Genomic DNA, 23404 nt, shown 5'->3' on the forward strand with positions numbered 1-23404 from the left:
ATGTCAGGAGCAGAGCTTTACATGCAGTTTACAGTATTCTGTAAGCGTTCACACCACTGAGTCGTGATGTCCGCTCCAGTGCTGCTGGGTTTGTGTGCGCTGGTCTCGCTCTACACACTGGTTGTGGATGAAGGAGCAGAGAGGGTCATTTAGCTCTGAGTTCATTGACTCTGAGTGGAGGGAACGGTTCAGAATGTGCCGGATGTCTTTCATAAAGCTGTGTCCACTAGTTGGTCACTGAATGAGTCCAGGAGATGTTTCCGCTCGTGCACAAGCAGTCAAGCTCATGTGTATTTATTCTGTAATCCATGATACTGAGGGCACCTTCAGTTATAGTGACTAATGAGAACAGAGCGAGACCGGGACCTGCTTCAACAGCGACTCACTGAAGGTCAGCTGGACCATCTTCATCAGCACTTGAGCTGAAGGGCGGACTTATACTTCTGCATTGAGTGACCGAGTGTCTTGCACATAGCGGTGGGTTTATACCTCTGCGTCATCTGTGTGTTGCTCCATAATCAGACTCCCGAGGCTGGCGGGGGGGTTTTAGTTCCTCTGTGTTGCGTTTACACTGGAAATGCGTGAAATGCTAATTCAGAAATAGCTCAAACTCACACTCAGTCAAGGAAGGAAGAGGTTGCTAATGTTGAACATGCAACAACTTTAATCATAAATTAAACACAGAACAAAAATCTCCATCTGAAGCTCCTCAGCAGGACTCAAGACTCGTCAAAGTTGCCATGAAGTCTGAGTTAAGATTGTGCTTTTTTCCTCTCACATGGTGTATATCCACTGGAAACTCCTGAAATCAGAAACAAAATGTAGGACGGTGCATGATTTCAGTCTTTAGTAAATGATTGGATTGCTGGAAGATGGGACGGGTTGGACAAAGGCCTGGTTTTAGAGCACAATAAAGTCCTGCACAGTGGTCAGAGGGATTTTGAGCCATTCTTCTCCAGAATAGTTCTCAGGTCACTATGTGATGCTGCACAGCTGCCCAAAGTGCTCAATAATATTTAGATCTGGGTACTGTGCAGGCCATGGGAGATGTTCAGCTTCACTGTCATGTTCATCAGACCGCTCTGTCTCCAGTCCTGCTGTGTGTACTGCTGCATCATCATCCTGACACATGGCACTGCCTTCAGGACATGTTTGACCCATTGGGTCACATGTTCCTCCCGAATGGTTGGGTAGTCTTTGGCAGTGACTCAGCATCCATCTAGCAGCAGTATTGGGTCTAGGGAACGTCATGATGTTTAGCCCAAACCATCACTGACCCCCCATGCTTGACTCTGGGCATCAGCAGTCTGGGTGGGCCGCTTCTTTGGGGCTTCTCCACACCGTAACTCTCCCGCATGTGGGAAAGACAGTGAAGGTGGACTCATCAGAGAACAGCACATGCTCCACATCATCCACAGCTCCAGATCTCCACCAATGCTCCACTGAAGCCGGCGTTTGGCGTGGGCAGGAGTGAGCAGAGGTTTGGGTCATGTATATTGACCCAGTGGAGCTCCAGAGCAGCAGGACACAGGAGAGTGGAGCTGCACGTGTCATTCTGCAGTGAGTCGGGCCACTGTGCTCTGATGTGTTCTGGGTAAATCAGGGTTATCAGCATCAATCCTCCAACACTAAATTGGCCAGTGTTTCAGTTTCACTGTCTAACCCTTCTGTATACAGCGACTCCTGCAGGGGTTCATCTCCATTATATACGAAGGAAAGACTAATGCCTAAAGAGGTCATATGGGCACAGCATGTGAAGCATTCAGCAGCATACATATGCCCTTTCAGAATGAGTTATTAAGAGTTTGTCTAATCATTTACTGGTTTTACAAGAGGTTTACTGCTCATACAGTGGGTGGAAACACATGGACTCCTGATCCGCATCTCCATGAGAGTTTATTAGAGGTCATCTTCAGGACAGAACATTCAGAGTCAAATATGACTTCATGTATACTAAATAAACCAACTGACTTGTTAATAGTAGTGGCCTAGGACGTTCGCTCAGGTACTGTAGAGATAAAGGTGTGTAGGATGCTGATTTTGGAGTAGTGGAGTTATTCTGTGAGCTGATGTGCCGTCAGGTGTCTTCTTATCAGTGTCGGTCTGTCATTGAGTCTGTGAGTAGGCCCTTAAGAAACTACGATTATGTGTCGTTCACAAGCTGCTGAACATTACACTGCTGGTTACTCTATAACTAACCTTCCTCAGGGAGCTGTGGAGGTCTGATCTGATCACCGCTGGCTTGTGTCAGATTAACTGCATGAAGGCCGCTGTATATGTAGTTTATCCTGATACACTCATAGTGAAGTTTGTTTATAATGTCGAGAGGATCACGTGCTTATGATTGATCACAGCCGGCCCCACATTATTCGATTCACGATTCACCAATCAGACGATTCCATATCAGGAGTGGAGAACATGAGTCTGATTCCAGCGACGCTCCAGGGACAGACGAGTCTTCATTGAGGCCATCTTCCAGCATAAACCACGGCGAAGGAAGTTCTTCACAAGACTTTTGGCCAGCGGAGAAATTAAAATGGTCGTGCCCAACTGAGTCTGGTTCTCTCAAGGTTTTTTTTCTTCACTCCCATCAGGTGAAGTTTTTTTTCCCTCTCCGCTGTCGCCACTGCCTCGCATGGTTCAGGATTGGTAGAGCTACACATCGATGAATTTGCTCTTCAGTGTTTGAACTCTCAGTAATGATTAAATCACACTGAACAGAGCTAAACTGAACTGAACTGAACTTAAACACTAAAACCTGAACCACACTGTTCCAATTACTATGACCATTTATGTGAAGCTGCTTTGACACAATCTACATTGTAAAAGCGCTATACAAATAAAGCTGAATTGAATTGAATTGAATTGAAGCCATCTTCATCTTGAAGAATCCCCCCTCCACCCCTACTCCTCCTCCTTTCCTAGATGGGTGGCACGGTGGCGCAGTGGTTAGCACTGTTGCTTCACAGCAAGAAGGTCTCTGGTTTGAGTCTCGGCTGGGTCAGTTGGTGTTTCAGTGTGGAGTTTGCATGTTCTCCCCGTGTTGGCGTGGGTTTCCTCCGGGTGCTCCGGTTTCCCCCACAGTCCAAACACATGTGCTATAGGGGAACTGATCAACTGCACTGGCCGTAGTGTATGAGTGTGTGTGTTTTCCAATGATGGGTTGCAGCTAAAAGGGTTTCCACTGTGTAAAACATATGCTGGAATAGTTAGCGGTTCATTCCACTGTGGCGACCCCTGATTAATAAAGGGACTAAGGTGAAAAGAAAATGAATAAATGAATAATTTATCTAAAGATTTGCATATCATTTAAATATTACAGACATTTCCAACAGCCGATCAGTCCTGTTACCATCATCTTAATCTGAGACAGACTTCTGCAGATGATTAGAGGAATCCGCTATATACGCTCACTGTATTTAAACACAGCACAGACACTTTAATAATACAAACATTCATCTTTATTGATTGCGGAGTAGAACTGCACTGACAGCAGTGTGGCACAGACAACACGAACAGCAGCAGCTCAGGTGACGAGAGCGAGGCACTGAATCAACTCATCCATGACCATGTCTGCACCGAGACTGAAGCGCTGATCTGCATATCAGGTTGTTGCTGTTGACGTAATACACATGTACTGTATGTGCTGACTGTAGTATTAAGAGTAGAGGTAATAAATGCTATCAAATAAAGCTCCAGCCTGCTTTGTTAAGTGCAGCCAGCGGTGTGTGTTCAGCACAAACCTCACAATCACATCTAAATGCACAGCACACACTGATCAAGCCTCACCATCACTTCTGATGAGCAAATGTAGATATCTGATCACCCTGAGCAGCGTCATCAACACCGGCCCATGCCTGCACTGTAAATCTGAGCTGGCCAAAGCCTCAGGCACGTGTGGGAAAGCTTTGCTGGCCTGATGTTCAACAAGTATAAATTAAACAAATACAAAACTGGCAGATACAAAATAGAGTATAAAAGAGAGGGTCATCCCCAGAGAGAGATTAATAACAAATCAAACGTCTTTCCCTCATGAAATGCTTTGGCACTGATCATCTTCATCATCTGTCTGATCATCGCGCTCCTCGAGGCACTCGTGACGCTGACAACACTCCGGGCAGAGGAGAGTCTGCATGAGCTCCGGGACACTGGCTTCAGGTCAGTTTAATGTGGACTGAGGTAGTAGATCACCGGACGCAGTTAACACTCCTGATGGACAACACTGGGGTGTGTGTGTGTGTGTGTGGGACTATATCAATACATATTCATCACACTTAATTACTCTGATGTTTGTGCTTCCCTCCTCAGACAAGGCCTCGCTGTGGTGAATGTGAAGATGATGATGATGATGAAGAATCATCAACCTGACCATCAGCACGCTCTCAAAACACACCAGCTCATAGAGGTCCTGTTGTAAGCGCACACACACACACACACACACACACGTGCACCTCAGTGCTCCTCAGCTTTGGTGATCTCCCTCCTCTGCATATAGAGCGCTCAGAGATGAGCTCGTATGGCTGAATATTCCCATGTGTATGAGACAGTTTAGCGTTATAAATGACACGTTTACATCACAGAATATAAAAATAAAGGACACACTAATACTTTCTACACTAGTGAAAATGAAATGCTGTGAAAGTGTTTCACGTCTTCCCTTCTTCATCATGATTGTTTCCTCACATTAGCGGTGCTCCGGTTCCCTTCGACATCCCCAGAGTTCAGTATAAAAATAATGAAGGACACTTCTGAAATATGCATAGCGGACAACACCAATCACATTAGTGTACAGGCCCGAGATCAGAGCCATCCTGCAGATAGAAAACACACCAAACCCTCTGATCACACACACACACACACGCACACACACACGCACACACACACACACACACACACGCACACACACACACACGCGGTTTACAGGGACTCTCCATAGTGTAATGTATTTTATACATATGTAATGTATTATATGTCCCGACCTCTAAACCCAACTCTCACAGCAGACCCGAGGCTAAATCTGAATGTGAAAAACCTCATCCGGTCTTTAAGAGTTCTTCATTTACCAGGAGACGAGGTGTGTGTACACACTGTAAAGATCCCACTATTCCCAACACTAATAGATGAACTCAATCTTGTTTGTCAAATTTAGGTGGACTGAACATAACACAATGAAGTGAAGTAAGTAGCTTAAACAAGCAGCTGAGTGTAGAGTACAGCTAACCCAGCCGGCACCCCGACAGAACACGCTAATATCAGGTTATATTTAGGTCGTGATGTCAGGTGACCACAACTCAATGTCTAGCCGGCGTCTGAGGACAACATTATACTGACGTCCAATAAAGACGTCAGATAGCGTTGATATTTGGTTGACTATAGGTTGTTAGAAAGTAACCCAACATCTTAACCCAACATCACACTGACGTCACATACTGACAGTAATTCATCAGGTCTGGCATTCAAAACCCAACATCTGACAGACGTCATAGTGGTAACGTCCACACAACGCCAAGCTGGAACACCATCATTAGACGTTGATATTTGGTTGATTTTAGGTTGGATGTTGGACATTGACGTCAGCCTGACCTTGAGTTCTGATGTTAACCCGATTTTCATTTCCAAACAAGATGCAGCGTCCCCACAATGTTGGGGTGCAACGCCAATCTGAGGTCATGTTAATGGCATCATGCCTGCTGGGACGTCAACTATATCATTATACAATTTCATGTCCCTGTAAACCACATAAACCTGTATACACACACACACACACTCTCTCACACACTCTCACTCAGACAGACAGACAGACAGCCGTGTGTGTGTGCTGTCCTCAGATGACGGACTCGGGCTCTTCAGTCCTGCAGACGGTGTCCTCCAGCGGGGGGCTCCTGCTCTCCAGCATCTTCTCTGTGTTTTCGGCTGTGTTTGCCGCCTCTCTTCTCTTCCTGCGCGCCTCCACCCAGGGAATGGCACACAGCACTGCTCCACCAATGAGGGGGGGGATACCGGCCAGGTAAAACGCCACGTCATAGCTGCCCAAACGGTCCCGCAGAAACCCTGGAGACAGACAGACAGACAGATGGACGAATGGGTTTATGGACAGACAGACAGACAGACAGACAGACAGGTAGATAGAGATAGATAGATAGATAGATAGATAGATAGATAGATAGATAGATAGATAGATAGATAGATAGATAGATAGATAGATAGATAGATAGATAGATAGATAGACAGATAGACAGATGGATAGATAGATAGACAGACAGACAGACAGACAGACAGACAGACAGACAGACAGACAGACAGACAGACAGACAGACAGACAGACAAATAGATAGATAGATAGATAGATAGATAGATAGATAGATAGATAGATAGATAGATAGATAGATAGATAGATAGATAGATAGATAGATAGATAGATAGATAGATGCTGTTGCAGGTCTTCTGCAGGGTGTGGATGGGTTGTTGGTGGTGTGAGATGCCGGCTCTGCTGCTGGATGTGGTGAACTGGTCTTTCTCATTATATTATTCTGCTCGTCATGCGTGCTGTGTGCTGCGTGCTGTATTTGTCCAGGTGTGTTACCTGCGATGGGCGGGCCGACGGTCATGGGGATGGACATCATGCCCAGCAGGAAGCCGATGGCCTGAGACACGTTCTGGGAGCCCACCAGCTCGAAGGCGATGGGGGCCATGATGCAGATGAAGCAGCCGTCGAACAGCCCCATGAGCAGACACACGGCGATCAGCCCGCCGAACACATGACACAGAGGAATCATCATGGACATCACGCCGATCACCATGAATGAAGACACCTGCGCGCACGCACACACACACACACACACACACAGCCGAGCGTCAGGAAACAGCAGAGGAGGCAGCATGAACCGCAAGCTGAGACTGTTATTATATCATATTGTGACACAAACAACAGAATATTAAATGAGATAACAGTGGGTGTGGCTTGTGTTTTATACTGCGAGCTGATTGGCTGTAGTAAAGTGGGCGTGTCATTCAGAAAGGGTTTGGGGAGAGTTATTACAGCCTAATGCCGAGTTCAGACTGCATGATTTTCTAACTAGTCGTGTCACAGATGTTTTCACACTGCATGACTATCTGGGCCAGCGTTTCGTCGCTGCTTTGTTTACACTGCAAGATGGTTCGGCGACATGGACATTCACATTGCATGACTTTACTATAGGAAGAATCGCCGACAACTTCGTCCAAACTACGTCTCACAGCCAAAAACACGTCGTATATCTTTTGTTATTAACAAAGCAGCAGAAGACAGACACTCAAACAGGTTTGGAAGTAAATGAGGGAGTAAATGAAGACAGAGCGTTGAGTTCTGGGTGATCTGCAGGATGATTCAGCAGCGGTGCTTCTCATGGATCAACAAAACCAGACGCACCACCTGACCAGTGTTGATGATGGAGGACAGCTGACTCTCCTCTGAATGAATGAGAGTCTGATCAGCCTCAGTCTGAATGCAGCACCGAGTCCATATCTGACTGTGTTTTCTGTTCAGATCGGGTTCATCTGGCTGTCCTTCTAGACCCCTGTGCTCAAACACAGAACCGCCCAACACAAACACACCGTCAACAGAGGCGGGCGCTGCACTGCTTTCAATCTTAACTCCTTTGCAAACCAACATCCAGACACAGCCAGTCCTGCAGCGCGTCAGTGGGGGATTTAGCCATGTAGGATGTGATGCTGGATTCACATCTGTGTTGATCCTGAAACAGTATTCCTGATGACACATATGAGCTGATCCCTAACTGTGCATTATTCCCAAAATCCAAATGTCAGTATCAGTATTGTTGGTGTTTAGGATATCTATAAGCTAGTGTGCTCTCTTCCTCCTGAATGGACAATTTCACTGTCGCTTCTCATCAAATCTTCTGACCAATCAAATGCTCTCTAGTGTCAGGCATGTCCCGCCCCCTTCTTCTCATTGGCTTTTGATTTGACGCACTTGAGCTCAACCACTCTCACTGGCAGAGCTGTGAGAAAAACAACACGCTATTGGCTGTTTTTTCAAAAGGGGGAGGAGTTATGTCAAATTTCCAATGGAAATGCAGATGTATAAGCACTTCTGGGAGACTTGTATAGTTGGAGACAGCGATGCAGAGGCACATAACAGTGAGTCCAAACAGAAATAGTAAAATTATCTCTTTAATCTGATTGGCTGGCGGTAATGTTGAACATGTCACACTAACCCAACGTGCAGCAGTTTATATAGACAAGTAAGGGATAATGTACATGCAGCCGGTGGTTATCTCAGAATAGAGCCTGAGCTAATGTTAAACTGCTGAGAGACATCCGTGCATCAGGTATAAAGATGACAGCAGCTTTTACATCTGTGTGTGTGTGTGTGTGTGTCTCACCTGCAGGAAGACTTTATTAACTCCAGGCACGTAGTCAGCCACTCTGCCGAAGATCAGACGCCCCACGCCAGACGTGATGCCGATACAGGCCAGCAGAACTTCTTTATTAGCTTCCGGTCCGAAGCGCTCCTCCACATGTGTCATCTAAGACACACACACACACACACACACACACACACACACACACACACACACACACACACACACACACACACAGATGGAATGGTCAATGATGCACTGTATCGATGATTTAATAGTCAGTTTAATCATCTGATAACTCTGGTTTACTCGAGGACAGTGTAACTGGAGTATCGGTTATCTGACACTCATCTCTGCTCATCACAGCACTGAACACACAGAGCCGTCTACTCCACACACTATGCAGTGAGTATGTTTGGTCGTAGCGTATGTTGCCAGATTGAGGTAAAGAAGGCTTCCAGATTTGAATATTTCATCAATTGTGTGAGGTGATGAGCTTTATACAAGATCTGGCAACCCGCAGAGACGGCAGAAGTACACACATCCTTACCTCCAGCAGAAGTACAGACATGATGCTGAAAAGTGCTCACTACACTCCTGCGCTCAAATATCAGTACAGTACAGCCTGAGATGTGCACTGAAGTCATTACTGCACCTGCTTTAGTTTCACACCGGTAACTGAATAATCCAGGGGCTGATAATTCTGACTTCAACTGTATTTATGGACTGATCAAACTGTGCAAGTGATCAGCAATATTATAGATCACACCACCAAACTCATGGAGAGGAAAGTACGCCAGAGTAATCTACTCCAGTACAGTGATGAAGTATGTGTACACCGTCACTCCCCATCTCTGCCCACTTGACAAACAAGAGCGAAGAGCGACGCCTCGTAACTAGAATAGACCATACCAGGAGAAACCACAGAGCCAGAGGATGGCGGGAGGCGAGTGTGGGATACAGGAGACTCCTGGGAAAACAGGTATGAGTGAGACACGGAGATGTTTTGAGCTGATCAGGCTGAACCTGTGCGTCAACAACACTGTCAGAGAGCGATCACACTGAGACGGCTCCTGCGGGAGGTCAGAGGGCAACGGCTGCTGATGGAGATCCTGGAAAACAGGACTCCTGCCCGCCTGCCTGGAGAGGGAGAGGACGGCTTCTGTGGGACACTCTCTGGCTCATCCATCAGGAGCAGCACTGGAGATGCACGTGTTGAGGAAGACAGCAGAAGTTCCCAGGATCTGCAGATTGCAATGTCCTGAATTTTGCTTGCCAATCTGAAGCCAATTGCTTTTGTTTTTAGGTTCAATTAAAATTTTCCTTAACCAGCGCAAAGCCCGGAGGAGCAGAGAGAGAGCTCCGACCTGCCCAGAAGAAGAGTTTCACACAGCACCATCTCTGCCGGACACATCAACAAACATCTACAGGGTCATCACCGGTGTGTGTGTGTGTGTGTGTGTGTGTGTGTGTGCGTGTTAAGAATATACAGGAACTCACTTGGCATGAACAGGCAGGAAAAAGGGGCCCGTTACTCTAAACAGACACCTGAACCTGTTTCCTGCAGCCCAGCATGTGTGTGTGTGTGTGTGTGTGTGTGTGTGTGTGTGATTGTCATGAATGCGTGCACACACAGATACGTGTGACAGCTATTTGTCATGAGTGCACACACACACACACAAACACAGACACGCACACACATACATCGACACAAATACAAAGACATACACGCACATACACACGCACATACACACACACACACACACACACACACACACACACACAGCAGCTCTAGAGGGTTCTGGGCGTTTGAATCCGCCTTCAAAACACACCAATCTGAAAGCTGAGAGAGGAGCGGCCCCCCCCCCCCCCCCACACACACACACACACACACACACACACACACACACACACACACACACACACACACACACACACACACACAGTGTTTTACTGCTTAACAAATCCAGATGAACCCCAGGCAGGCAGGCTGGAGCTCATTAGAGGGATGTGGAGAGCTGGATGTGCACACGGAGGGTCTGATGAGGGTCTCGGACAGCTTTAGTCTCGCTGTATTGAACACACTGAACACTGCGTCTCTCTCAGCAGAGTGAGGTTTTGGATAAGACACATGAGGTTTTGTTGATATTGTGAAAGTGCCGGTCTGTGTGGAAATCAATGATCAGCAGCGGATGCCAGCAAACACACACACACACACACACACACACACACACACACACACACACACTGTTTACATCAATGATGGATGATTTCAGGGTGTGTGCTCTATCCTGATCTCAGAATAAATGGATCAACAGATCCATATGCTGGAATAGTTGGCGGTTCATTCTGCTGTGGTGACCCCAGATTAATAAAGGGACTAAGCCGAAAAGAAAATGAATGAATAAACAGAGCGGTGATGTCTGACACACACACACACACACACACACACACACACACACACTCTGGAGTCAGTCTTTCAGACGTGGTGAGCAGAGTGGATGTGCTGGACAGTTAAGCGGCCTCAGCTGCAGGTGTGAAGCGCTGTTTATCAGGCTGATCTGCTCATTAAACACTGGAGTTTGGACTCTGACTGCTGAAAGTGCTCGTCTGCATTTCTCATATCTGCTGAGCTCAGCGTGTGGAGAAACGCCTGCTCATCACGACAACACACACTTCCTGCAGTCTCCTCACACACACACACCTCAGTACACTTGTCGAGGAACACCATCATGACTGTCTCCACACACACTCAAAGGGACGGGTCCCCCAGCAGCGCTGTACTGTTCTACATCCCGCATGAGTGAGTGAACAGGACTCCTCCAGGATGAACTACCCCTTGAGGTAAATGTGGTACACTTGATGTCCAGAACATGCTGTGCTGAGGTGTAGCTGTTGGCGTATCTCCTCTCCGGAGTGCGGTCCGCTTTGTAGCGTGTGATCAGCTCTAATAAAGCATGCTAACGGCGGACTGTGTCAACAATAACAGAGGAGCAGCAGGAACACGGCGCTCCTCAAACCTGTCCAGGCCAGATCTGCAGAACAGCCCGCACTCAGAGTGTTGGTGTTTTGACTGAAGTGTTTCACCTCGGCCACACGCTGACATGTGTGTTTGTCCACCGCCGACACACACTCGCTCAGAGATGGTCTGAAAGCGGAGCCGTCCGGCGGGACATCAGCTGACAGCACAAACAGCTCCTCTTCCCTCTGACCCGCGCTCCACAGATCCTGCAGAGACTGAGCTGGTGTTTGTGCAGAGCAGCGCCGGGTCAGATGGAGGACTCGAGTCTCTAGAGCGCACAGCGGGACACCGTCAACATCAGCACCTCTGCCTGCAGCAGACAAAACACACCGGCGTTGATAAGCGTTGAGCGGTGCGTCTTCACCGGCGTGGGCATCGAGTTAATATCAAGCCAACATTATGCTAATGAACAGTGACACGGTTCAGTGGCAACCAATCAAAATTTCAAGAGTTCTCCCTCAGCTGATGAGTGATTATAAGCGTGTTTGGCATGCTGATCCGGGAGAGCCCTGAGCTCAGAAGATCCTCGAGCACGGGGCTCCCTCCCATTTGCAAGGCGAGAGGGGAGTTTGAGCTGTGGTAGATGTGGAGAACTCCCCTGCTGTAGAAGCTGATGAACAGATAGTGATCGCTCTTAAGAGATGACTACTGACTAGCAGCATGTCTATGTGCTGATGTGGATTAGTCAATTAACTTAAGCTGCATGTTTTTGGACGGTGGGAGGAAACCAGGGAACCCGGGGGAAACCAACATGAGCACAGGGAGAACGTGTAAACTACACACAGAAACGTCGGCTGGCTTGGTAAGGACTAGAACCAGAGACCTTCTTGCTGTAAGGCAACACTGCTAACCACTGGGCCACCGTGCCGCCCATCTAGGAAAGGAGGAGGAGGAGTAGAGGAGGAAGGGGGATTCTTCAAAATGTTGATGGCTGTAATATGCAGCTCAGGGTATTTATAGTAGCTTAGGAATCGTGTGATTGGTCAATCATGAATTGGTTATGCAGGACCGGCTGTGATCAATCATGAGCACGTGATCCTCTCGACATTACTTCATAAATAAACTTCATGTAGAGGTCCACCGCCTAAGAGGAGTCCAGAGAACACAGCCACTGTGAACTGTAGATCCGACCACAGCTGTTCCCAAGGGTTTGATTATTGCCAATTCTTTACGATGTTTTCTTACAGGAACAAACATTTATAAAGTGACTGATGTGCATTAAGGCTATTTTCTTCTTTAAAGCAGGAATCTCATGCTAACGACAGTACAAAACAGTATTGCCGCCTCAGAATATCTCAGACATGAACCTCCATCTGTAAATATCACCATAGTTTTCTATAACTGCACTTTATAACTTATTCCTGTATCCTGCACTTGCTGCTATTGCACTGCTGGTTAGACCTAAACTGCATTTCGTTGCATTGTACTTGTACATGTGTAATGACAATAAAGTTGAATCTAATCTAATCTAATGTTCAGAGTCACACAGCACACAACAGCTCGATCTTCAATCGATTGGAGTTTGATCAACAGTGTTTTCACACTAGAAGCAGGTTTTATGTGGGAATGTGACTGATTTGCGGCTCCTCTATATCCCAGATCAGTTTAGTGAATCTTGACGCTCTGGCTGGGGGAGCGGGAGGCAGACCGTGTTGTCGCCAGGGCGGCCACAGCCAACTTTGACACTCTCACCGCCTTCAGTGTGAACACACCGTTAGACTGTCTGTCCTGTTTCTAGTCAAAATATCTACAAACTCTTAAATCCAGAAGCATTTCTAGACAAGCAGAACATGTAGTGATGTGTTCAGAAATAATGAAGAGAGTTTTACCTAAAATAAGCTGAATTATCTGCCAATGGCCAGAGGGAAATCTTCGGGTCATTTCATTGAGCTTTTATTATGGATTATATTATTATTATTATAATTATTATTATTATATTCTTATTATATTAATATTATTATTATTTTATTATTATTATTTTTATATTATTATTATTATTATTATTATTATTATTATATTATTATTATTATATTATTATTATCATTATTATGTTATTATTATTATTATTATTATTATTATTATTTATTATTGTATATTGAGGAAGAAGGTGTGAGTGTGTCCTGATGTTTCAGTGTGGTTGAGAAACCTTTCTGACATGCCTGGATCATGCTTTTGGCCAATAATAGAAGTAAAAACATCTAAGCTCCATTCCAGTATACAGACATTCATTCATTCATTTTCTTGTCAGCTTAGTCCCTTTATTAATCAGGGGTCGCCACAGCGGAATGAACCACCAACTTATCCAGCAAGTTTTTACGCAGCGGATGCCCTTTCAGCCGCAACCCATCTCTGGGAAACATCCACACACACATTCACACACACACTCATACACTACGGACAATTTAGCCTACCCAATTCACCTATACCGCATGTGTTTGGACTGTGGGGGAAACCGGAGCCGGAGGAAACCCACGCGAACGCAGGGAGAACATGCAAACCACACAGAAATGCCAACTGAGCCAAGGCTCGAACCAGCGACCTTCTTGCTGTGAGGCAACAGCACTACCTACAGCGCCACTGCGCCGCCCCTATACAGATATTCATCAGACTAATTTTAGATGATGTTAATAGTTTGTTAAACTGGTAATAGTGGCTAAACTACCTGTCTGATCAGCTCTAGCAGAAGCAAATCTTCATATTGCCTGTCTGTCTTATTTAAGATGTCAGGCGGTCTGAGCACTCACCAGATGAACGTAAGGCACAAAGTACCCGTAGAGGGCCGCCGGGATGCCGAAGGCCCATATGCGGTAGCCCAGAGACTTCCAGATGTTGACGTTGAAGATCCTGCTGAGCGGAGGGCAGCGGCTGCCGGGTTTGCTGCTGCTGACGGGTTTGGGCAGCAGGGGTTTGTAGGTGAGTCCGGCCAGCATGAGGATGAACATGAAGATGGCCAGCACCCGCAGCGTGTGGTACAGCCCCACGCTCTTCAGCAGGCCCGACAGCATGTACGGGAGCGTGATGGTGAACACGCTGCTGCCCGCCGTCACGATGCCGTTCACCAGACCCAGCCTGCGCTTGAAGTAGTGGCCCAGGATCACCAGACTCGGCTGATATGCAAAACTGCAGCCACACGCGAACACTATCCCGTAGGTGAAGTACATCGGGCCCAGAGACCTGCACACACAACAATGCTGCTTCAAGAGTTCACCCTCAGCTGAGGAAGAGGCGATGAGAGACGAGAGAAAACACGAGATTTAAGCAGACCAGACAAAATGAGATGAGAAATACGAGACAGAGACGACACGAGGTAAAGAAGACAAGACGGGGAAACACAAGACAAGTCTAGAGAAGACAAGAAGAGGAAAGATGAGACAAATGAAAGCAGACGAGATGAGACACAAACAGAACAGAAGAGACGCTAATATACACCATGAGATGAGATGATGTGTGTATGAGGGCTGGTGTGTCAGCGTCAGCGTTGGTCTGCAGGTGCAGTAAGCTGTACTCACGTGACGAATGAACTGGCCAGCAGCCCCACACAGCCCACTGCAGCTCCCCCCACAGCCGTGATCCGACAGCCCAGCAGATCCGTGAACACGCTGACGATTGGAGAGCAGAAGAAGATCATGCCCATCGACAGAGAGCCCACCCATGCTGCACACACACACACACACACACACACACACACACGAGACATCCGTTACTTTCATGTGTACAGCAGTTAATTCTGGACTTTACATGTACATTCAGTCATTAAGCAGACGCCTTCATCCAGAGACACCCACAACTGAGGAGATTCAACAAGAGGCAACACACAGACACACACACACACACGCACACACACACACACACACACACACACACACACACACACACACACACACACACACACACAGACACACACACACACACACACACACACACACGCACACACACACACACACACACACACACAAGAGAAACAGACAGTGTTTATTCACTCATTATTTTCTTTTCAGCTTAGTCCCTTTATTAATCAGGGGTCACCACAGTGGAATGAACCACCAACTATTCCAGCATATGTTTTACACAGTAGATGCCCTTCCAGCTGCAACCCAGCACTGGGAAACACCCATACACACTCATAGACTGCGGTCAGTGTAGTTGATCAGTTCCCCTATAGCGCATGTGTTTGGACTGTGGGGGAAACCAGAGCACCTCCACTGGCGTATGGACACCCCTGATGGAGGCTGTCGCAGAAGCGCATCCATAATCCACACAGAGAGGTTTCTGGCTTTGATAAAGGCAAGGCGCAGCAGTGGAGTGGTCTTTCCCCTTGTCATTGTGGATGTTTCAGTGTGTAATCTTTAGGAAAATACTGAACTGAATCCACTGAGTGCTGTGAACACTATGCGGGCGCAGTGTATTTTGGCCTTCATACAGCAGTTTCACACGGGAAGTAAGAGCGATCATGTGATGGTCATGTGTTGGTTATGAGACACACACACTTCCTTAAAGAACACCACACACAACACACTCATCCTGCTGTTTCACCAGAACTGAGGCAGAACAGAAGCTCAACTTACATGATGTTCAACACGATGTGCATTCATGAGGAGATGATGAAAATACACCAACAAAACACACACACACACACACACACACACACACACACACAGTCTCTGATCTAGAGCGAGTGAGGTGAGGCCAGAACAGTAACATTACTGAATATTAATTGTCTTGTTCAGAACTGATGAGCATTATCATTAAGCAGAGTGTGAGAGCTGTAAAGTCAGAATAAAATCTAAATGTACTCTTCTTATTTTTATATGCCCATATCTCTCTAAATAAATATATGCTTGTTATTATCGATGTGTCTGTGCACTCCAATATTTAGCACAAATTTATTTGCCATCAGAATCTTTAAACGATTATAACATTCTCCCCCTCAAAACAACTGCTCTTCACCTCTGGTCACATTAAATACCTTCAAGGTGGAGCTATCAGTCATATAGGGAGGAGCTATCATTTAGGGTGGAGCTATCAGTCCAATAGGGTGGAGCTATCAGTCATTTAGGGTGGAGCTATCAGTCCTTTAGGGTGGAGCTATTAGTCCAATAGGGTGGAGCTAACAGTCATTTAAGGTGGAGCTATCAGTTCTTTAAGGTGGAGCTATCGGTCCTTTAGGGCGGAGCTATCAGTCCTTTAGGGTGGAGCTATCAGTCATTTAGGGTGGAGCTATCAGTCATTTAGGATGGAGCTATCAGTCCAATAGGGTGGAGCTATCAGTCATTTAGCGTGGAGCTATCAGTCATTTAAGGCGGAGCTATCAGTCCTTTAGGGTGGAGCTATCAGTCCTTTAGGGTGGAGCTATCAGTCCTTTAGGGTGGAGCTATCAGTCATTTAGGGTGGAGCTATCAGTCATTTAGGGTGGAGCTATCAGTCATTTAAGGTGGAGCTATCAGTCATTTAGGGTGGAGCTATCAGTCATTTAGGGTGGAGCTATCAGTCATTTAGGGTGGAGCTATCAGTCATTTAGGGTGGAGCTATCAGTCCAATAGGGTGGAGCTATCAGTCATTTAAGGTGGAGCTATCAGTCATTTAAGGCGGAGCTATCAGTCCTTTAGGGTGGAGCTATCAGTCCTTTAGGGTGGAGCTATCAGTCCAATAGGGTGGAGCTATCAGTCCTTTAGGGTGGAGCTATCAGTCCTTTAGGGTGGAGCTGTCAGTCTAATAGGGTGGAGCTATCAGTCCTTTAGGGTGGAGCTATCAGTCATTTAGGGTGGAGCTATGAGTCATTTAGGGTGGAGCTATCAGTCATTTAGGGTGGAGCTATGAGTCATTTAGGGTGGAGCTATCAGTCATTTAAGGTGGAGCTATCAGTCATTTAGGGTGGAGCTATGAGTCATTTAGGGCGGAGCTATCAGTCATTTAAGGTGGAGCTATCAGTCATTTAGGGTGCAGCTATCAGTCATTTAAGGTGGAGCTATCAGTCATTTAGGGTGGAGCTATCAGTCATTTAGGGTGGAGCTATCAGTCATTTAGGGTGGAGCTATCAGTCATTTAAGGTGGAGCTATCAGTCATTTAGGGTGGAGCTATCAGTCATTTAAGGTGGAGCTATCAGTCATTTAGGGTGGAGCTATCAGTCATTTAGGGTGGAGCTATCAGTCATTTATGGTGGAGCTATCAGTCATTTAAGGTGGAGATCCAGTCGGTTCCCAGAGAACAAGCTCATGCACTGTCCTACATTTATTTATTTACGTCAGGACAGTTTCGAGAGGATGTACGTCTCGGTAAGAGGAAAAACACAATCTGAACATTCATTTCCTGCTGACTTTAAAGGAATAATGGAAATATATTCTGAATATATATTCTTTAGGGTGGAGCTATCAGTCATTTAGGGTGGAGCTATCAGTCATTTAGGATGGAGCTATCAGTCCAATAGGGTGGAGCTATCAGTCATTTAGCGTGGAGCTATCAGTCATTTAAGGCGGAGCTATCAGTCCTTTAGGGTGGAGCTATCAGTCCTTTAGGGTGGAGCTATCAGTCCTTTAGGGTGGAGCTATCAGTCATTTAGGGTGGAGCTATCAGTCATTTAGGGTGGAGCTATCAGTCCAATAGGGTGGAGCTATCAGTCATTTAGGGTGGAGCTATCAGTCATTTAGGGTGGAGCTATCAGTCCAATAGGGTGGAGCTATCAGTCATTTAGGGTGGAGCTATCAGTCATTTAGCGTGGAGCTATCAGTCATTTAAGGTGGAGCTATCAGTCATTTAAGGCGGAGCTATCAGTCCTTTAGGGTGGAGCTATCAGTCCTTTAGGGTGGAGCTATCAGTCCAATAGGGTGGAGCTATCAGTCCTTTAGGGTGGAGCTATCAGTCCTTTAGGGTGGAGCTGTCAGTCTAATAGGGTGGAGCTATCAGTCCTTTAGGGTGGAGCTATCAGTCATTTAGGGTGGAGCTATGAGTCATTTAGGGTGGAGCTATCAGTCATTTAGGGTGGAGCTATGAGTCATTTAGGGTGGAGCTATCAGTCATTTAAGGTGGAGCTATCAGTCATTTAGGGTGGAGCTATGAGTCATTTAGGGCGGAGCTATCAGTCATTTAAGGTGGAGCTATCAGTCATTTAGGGTGCAGCTATCAGTCATTTAAGGTGGAGCTATCAGTCATTTAGGGTGGAGCTATCAGTCATTTAGGGTGGAGCTATCAGTCATTTAGGGTGGAGCTATCAGTCATTTAAGGTGGAGCTATCAGTCATTTAGGGTGGAGCTATCAGTCATTTAAGGTGGAGCTATCAGTCATTTAGGGTGGAGCTATCAGTCATTTAGGGTGGAGCTATCAGTCATTTATGGTGGAGCTATCAGTCATTTAAGGTGGAGATCCAGTCGGTTCCCAGAGAACAAGCTCATGCACTGTCCTACATTTATTTATTTACGTCAGGACAGTTTCGAGAGGATGTACGTCTCGGTAAGAGGAAAAACACAATCTGAACATTCATTTCCTGCTGACTTTAAAGGAATAATGGAAATATATTCTGCTGAATGTACAGTTTAAATGAAGACGTCTGGATAACAGAGTAGCCAGAAGCCTGATCTCCTGATTTAACCTGTAACCTTTGCCTTACTAGTCCAGCTCACTAACCATTAGGCCTCTGTCTGAGCTGAGGTCTGTCATCAGACTGATTCGCTTAAATGACTCCATGACTGACTCACAAAAGCCTTCAGTGGTGGAATTAGACCAGAGGAAATGTAGGCCACCTCAGGGAAAAACGTGTGTGTGTGTGTGTGTGTGTGTGTGTGTGTGTGTGCGTGTGTGTGTGTGTGGTGATGGAAAGCTGCTCCTCAGTGATGTTCAGTGTCGTGTCTCTCTGTCTCCTCTGTCTGATTTATCTTCTCCTCTTCCTGAGTGAAGACTTCCTGCAAACATGCAGCACTTCCCCAACACTTGAGTGTGTGAGGCGCGGGAGCGAGCGCAGTGATCTGTGTGTCCTGTGTGTCGGGGTCATCAGAGACACTCCCTGATAAAGCAGATATTAACCTGGACAGGGTTAACCACAGCCTCTGCATTCACAGCTATTAATGATCGTCATCTACACCATCACCCTCGCTGATAAGACGGAGCACGCTATCCTCAAGTCCACAGAGTGCTCGTGTCTCCGATATTCACCTGATAGTGGAGTTAGAGGACAAAGTGCTTCAGCAATATAAAGTCTAGTCTACTTTCACGCTCTTGAGTTTCTCTGAACGATATAAAAACGAAATGTATTTTAACAATAATAGCGGCGATTACAGCTCTGTGATGCGTCTCCTGTAGTGTTTCAGAATGTCTGTGCTGCCCTCTTCATTTCTCCTCAGTGTTTGATGATCTAAATCTGCTATTGTGGCATGACTATAAAGAGACTGTGAATGAGCACACAGAACACCACTGTCTCTCATTAAAACAGCTAAGGACACATCGTGTTGGACAAGCGTTTAATTACCAGAGCTGGATCTGCATCTGCTGTTATTTGCAGTTGGGTTTTAACCAGTTTTGATCTGTGTTGTATTGCAGTAAAGCACTGTGTGACGTCTTCTCTGTGAAAGGTGCTGTAGAAATCCATCTTGCTAACTTGGTGTTAGTGAGAGTCATTAACTCATCCTCTTTAAGTCCTGGCCACTATAAATATCCCCCTGATGGAGGACTCTGGTCATTGTGCCGCGTCTCATGTTTGTATTTGAGCATCGCTCCACAAGTGATTTGAAGATGGTGCTGGAGGTAAAAATAGCAGAGGGTTTAAGACTCCTCTGAGGAACATGTAGTGGATGCACACTACAGTCCTGTGGACGTGTCTGGAGACCGTGAATTATGTAGCCGGAGGTACGTATGGCTGCATTTCATTTTTTTAACCGAACACTACGGGGCGGTATGACGGCATTCCTTTGGCGTTTACCGGCTGACCGCTTACCTCCATGTGGAGGGCTTTCCCACTGCAACCAGTTGGTCCAGTTAGCTCATCGTGTTTGTTGGTGGACTTGAGGCGCAGAGAGGAGTTGACCACGATGACAACCGGGGAAGAGCGATTTCACAAATCAGATCTGGAATGGACATTAGACAGCAGACGCAGGGTGAGAGCAGCTTTAACACAAGCCTGTCTGCTTTATGAGGCTCAGTGGGGCTTCAGGGCTTCATCCGCTGACCCACAGCCGTTCCTGAAGATCACAGACGGCTTTATGGCCGCGGCTGAGGCTCTGCTCGTTTCCTGAGCTCATTAGCGGACGCTTCGCTCCTGCTCTGTTCTCAAGATGACTTTGCAGAACTCGCCTGAACATGTGCTGTGCATCTGCATGGCTTTATGGAGGACTGTGCTGGAAGACGCACACAGCTGGCAAGCATTACGGGTCATTTCAGAGCCAGAGGGTCTGGCGCTGGCTGAATGAAGAGAGGCCGGTACACAGTCCTGCTCAGAGGTTTAGAGTTTAGAACTTCTGGGATCTGGCACTGAGACGAATCTTCCTAAAACATGAGAGTGACCCTGACCCTGCTTTTGAAGAGTGATATGTTTTCTCTTTATATCTCACATGTACTAGTTGAAGGTGTTTTTGTTGAAGGTTTTTGACATCACAGAGTGGCAATCACTGTACCCAGGACTGTGAAGCTGCAATGCACCGGTGTGATGTTATACTGACGTGAATCAGGCCAGAACACAGCTGTTCAGAGTTTCCAGGAAGCTCAATGAGTTTACTCCAGCTGGTAAACGTGACTCTGTGATTGGTGGATGTGGCTCTGAGGCTCCGCCCTCTTCAATGTGGAAACGGGCTCCAGTTTGTTTCTTCTGTTCAGTCCATCGAGGTCAGACTTGAGCAATAGCAAACACTGGAGGTCTGATTTATGGGAAGTTCACCTCTAACTGAAAGTGACGCTGCCTTTATTATTCAGCAGTGTTATCATGTCTGCATGGCTCTGATCAGATGCTTCTTATACTGGTATTCTCTCTTTATCTGTCTGATGTGTTTTGTTATTGAGAGGAATGAGCGCAGCACATATGTACACTGCAATGCTTTTCTTAGACCAAATACCTATCAATACGCATTTTCCATACGAGCACAATATAAAGGCTAGTCTTCAGAAAGGTTTGGATGTATATTCATCTACACGTGTCTCTCAGCAGTGTCTGGAGTACAGCCTGAAGACACATCCCCAGCTGCACGAATGAAACCCTCCGCTCCTCAGATGTTGGCGGTGAGACAGAACTGGTTTATCGAGAGCTTTGCAACTTCTAGAGATGGTTGGAATGTTGGTGGTTAGAAAATCTGGCTCTGCTAGTTTTTTTCATTTAAAAAGAAAATCCCTGGAGAAAATGTGGAGAACAGCTCTACTCCAGCTCACGCTGCAGGTCAACCGTGCCAATATACACGCATTTACCACTTCAGCAGCACAATTAACCCATTCAGCTGGATTCAAAACTCTGTCTGGTACTGATCCCAGGTTCAATCCTAAGTCGGGATGAAATGAAAATGTACTCTTATTTTCATATGTAGCAGTGCTCGTTATAAACGATGTGTCTGTGCACTTCATCATTCAGTGAAAATTAATTTACCCTCAAAATCTTTATTCAAACATCAGAACCTTCCCCGCCCCCTCGAAATGACTTTTCTGCACTTCTGGTCACATGGAATGCCTTTAGGGTGGAGCTATTAATCATTTAAGGCGGGGCTATGGGGTTCTGTCTTGTTTCATCCATTCGTCTTCTTTCATTTTGTTATTCAATCCAATCCAATCCAATGGGTTCCCAAAGCACAAAATCATGCACTACCCTAATTTTTTCTCATCTCATGTTGACACCCATATTGAGTGTGTGACAGTCACGACAGGAGAAATGAACCATCTTTACTTTCATGGTGCCTTTAAACTGGATGTGTGCTGAAAGGCTGCTCTACTACAGCAGTCAGCATCTGAAGAGGATCAACACCTTTCACCAAAGTTTTGCTAAAACTCTTCAGCAACACCCGTTCTTGTCTAAGGACAATTTTGAAAGTTTTTGACCCATTTCTTGACCCAGAAATAGAAACTACATCAGAAGGCAGATGAGCAGGTATACCTGCAGTACTAAGCCTCATCCAGGCCTGGCTTGGCCAATTCCTGCACAGCCAGACAGGCTGGAACGTGTTTCTAGGACCACACTGCCAGGACCCTATTGTTCACGACAGAATATCTGAGTTTAACTCTTTACCTTCCACATTCATACTTCACTGTGTTTTGACTTGGAAAGTTTGCCAGGTTTCCTGTGAGAATTGGGTTTAGGGGTCGGGACATATAATAACCAACACTTTCCGGATGTTACTGTGCTTGTGTGTTTTCTCTATCAGTGTTGGTCCAGCAGGACACCAGTCAGGTCTACTTTCCCACAGAGGGCTGTTGATATAGGCTGATGATGCCATTCCTCAGTGATTGGTGCTCGCTGTTTGCCAGAGCTGTTTATCTGGCAGGAACCTTCACCTACAGCGCGTGTCAACACAGATCAAACGCCGTGTTGACGATTAACTCGCATGTGCAGCGATGCACGTGTCTCTATCACTGACTCCACCTGCCGATAAAGCCAAGGCCAGTGACGGACCAGTGTTTACATGGAGGAGGAAAGAGTCTCTCCGTACACCAGCACGTGACATTGATGAGGAGATCTGGAAAATCACCACAGATGACCAATAGCTGCCTCATATATGGGAGGCCTGACCGACACACTGTGCTTTTCTGTTTGTGAGAGATCATCATCCACACACAACCCACACTGACTGACCCAGCAATAATGAGACGAGTGGACCATAAGCTTATATAGTGCGCTGTGATGGAATAATCTGTGCAGTTTCTGTTGTAGTTTTGCAGTGTCAGCGGGAATATTTACGACTGTGTGACCTGAATCATCACACACTTGTTAAAACTTGTCTGAAATAAATCTGAAACTAAACTCATCACACACAATCAAAACACTGCAGACTTATCCTGAATCGCATCAAAATATGTCCTTGTACTTGGATTATTCTGTTTTAGCATCAACTGTGAAAGTAA

General features: G+C 46.3%; 1 protein-coding gene and 1 long non-coding RNA gene across 3 annotated transcripts in view; one reads left to right on the forward strand and one right to left on the reverse strand.

Annotated features, from left to right (window-relative positions):
• The first annotated feature begins 262 nt into the window (after positions 1-262).
• On the forward strand, positions 263-3662 carry LOC141379502 (uncharacterized). The gene is made up of 2 exons (XR_012396279.1): positions 263-2409; positions 2872-3662. It is a non-coding gene; the product is annotated as an uncharacterized lncRNA (long non-coding RNA).
• slc16a10 (solute carrier family 16 member 10) overlaps positions 3439-23404 on the reverse strand; it is a 29901-nt gene continuing 9935 nt past the window's right edge. Inside the window, 6 exon segments of one of the 2 annotated variants that reach the window (NM_001080028.1) lie at positions 3444-4246; positions 5819-6051; positions 6584-6812; positions 8385-8528; positions 14130-14559; positions 14895-15039. In NM_001080028.1, the coding sequence (NP_001073497.1) occupies positions 5825-6051; positions 6584-6812; positions 8385-8528; positions 14130-14559; positions 14895-15039 (1175 nt within the window). In that variant the 3' untranslated portion in view covers positions 3444-4246; positions 5819-5824. 2 annotated transcript variants of the gene reach the window in all.

The sequence above is a fragment of the Danio rerio genome, chromosome 20, assembly GCF_049306965.1.
Source record: "Danio rerio strain Tuebingen ecotype United States chromosome 20, GRCz12tu, whole genome shotgun sequence".
Taxonomy (NCBI): Eukaryota; Metazoa; Chordata; class Actinopteri; order Cypriniformes; family Danionidae; genus Danio; species Danio rerio.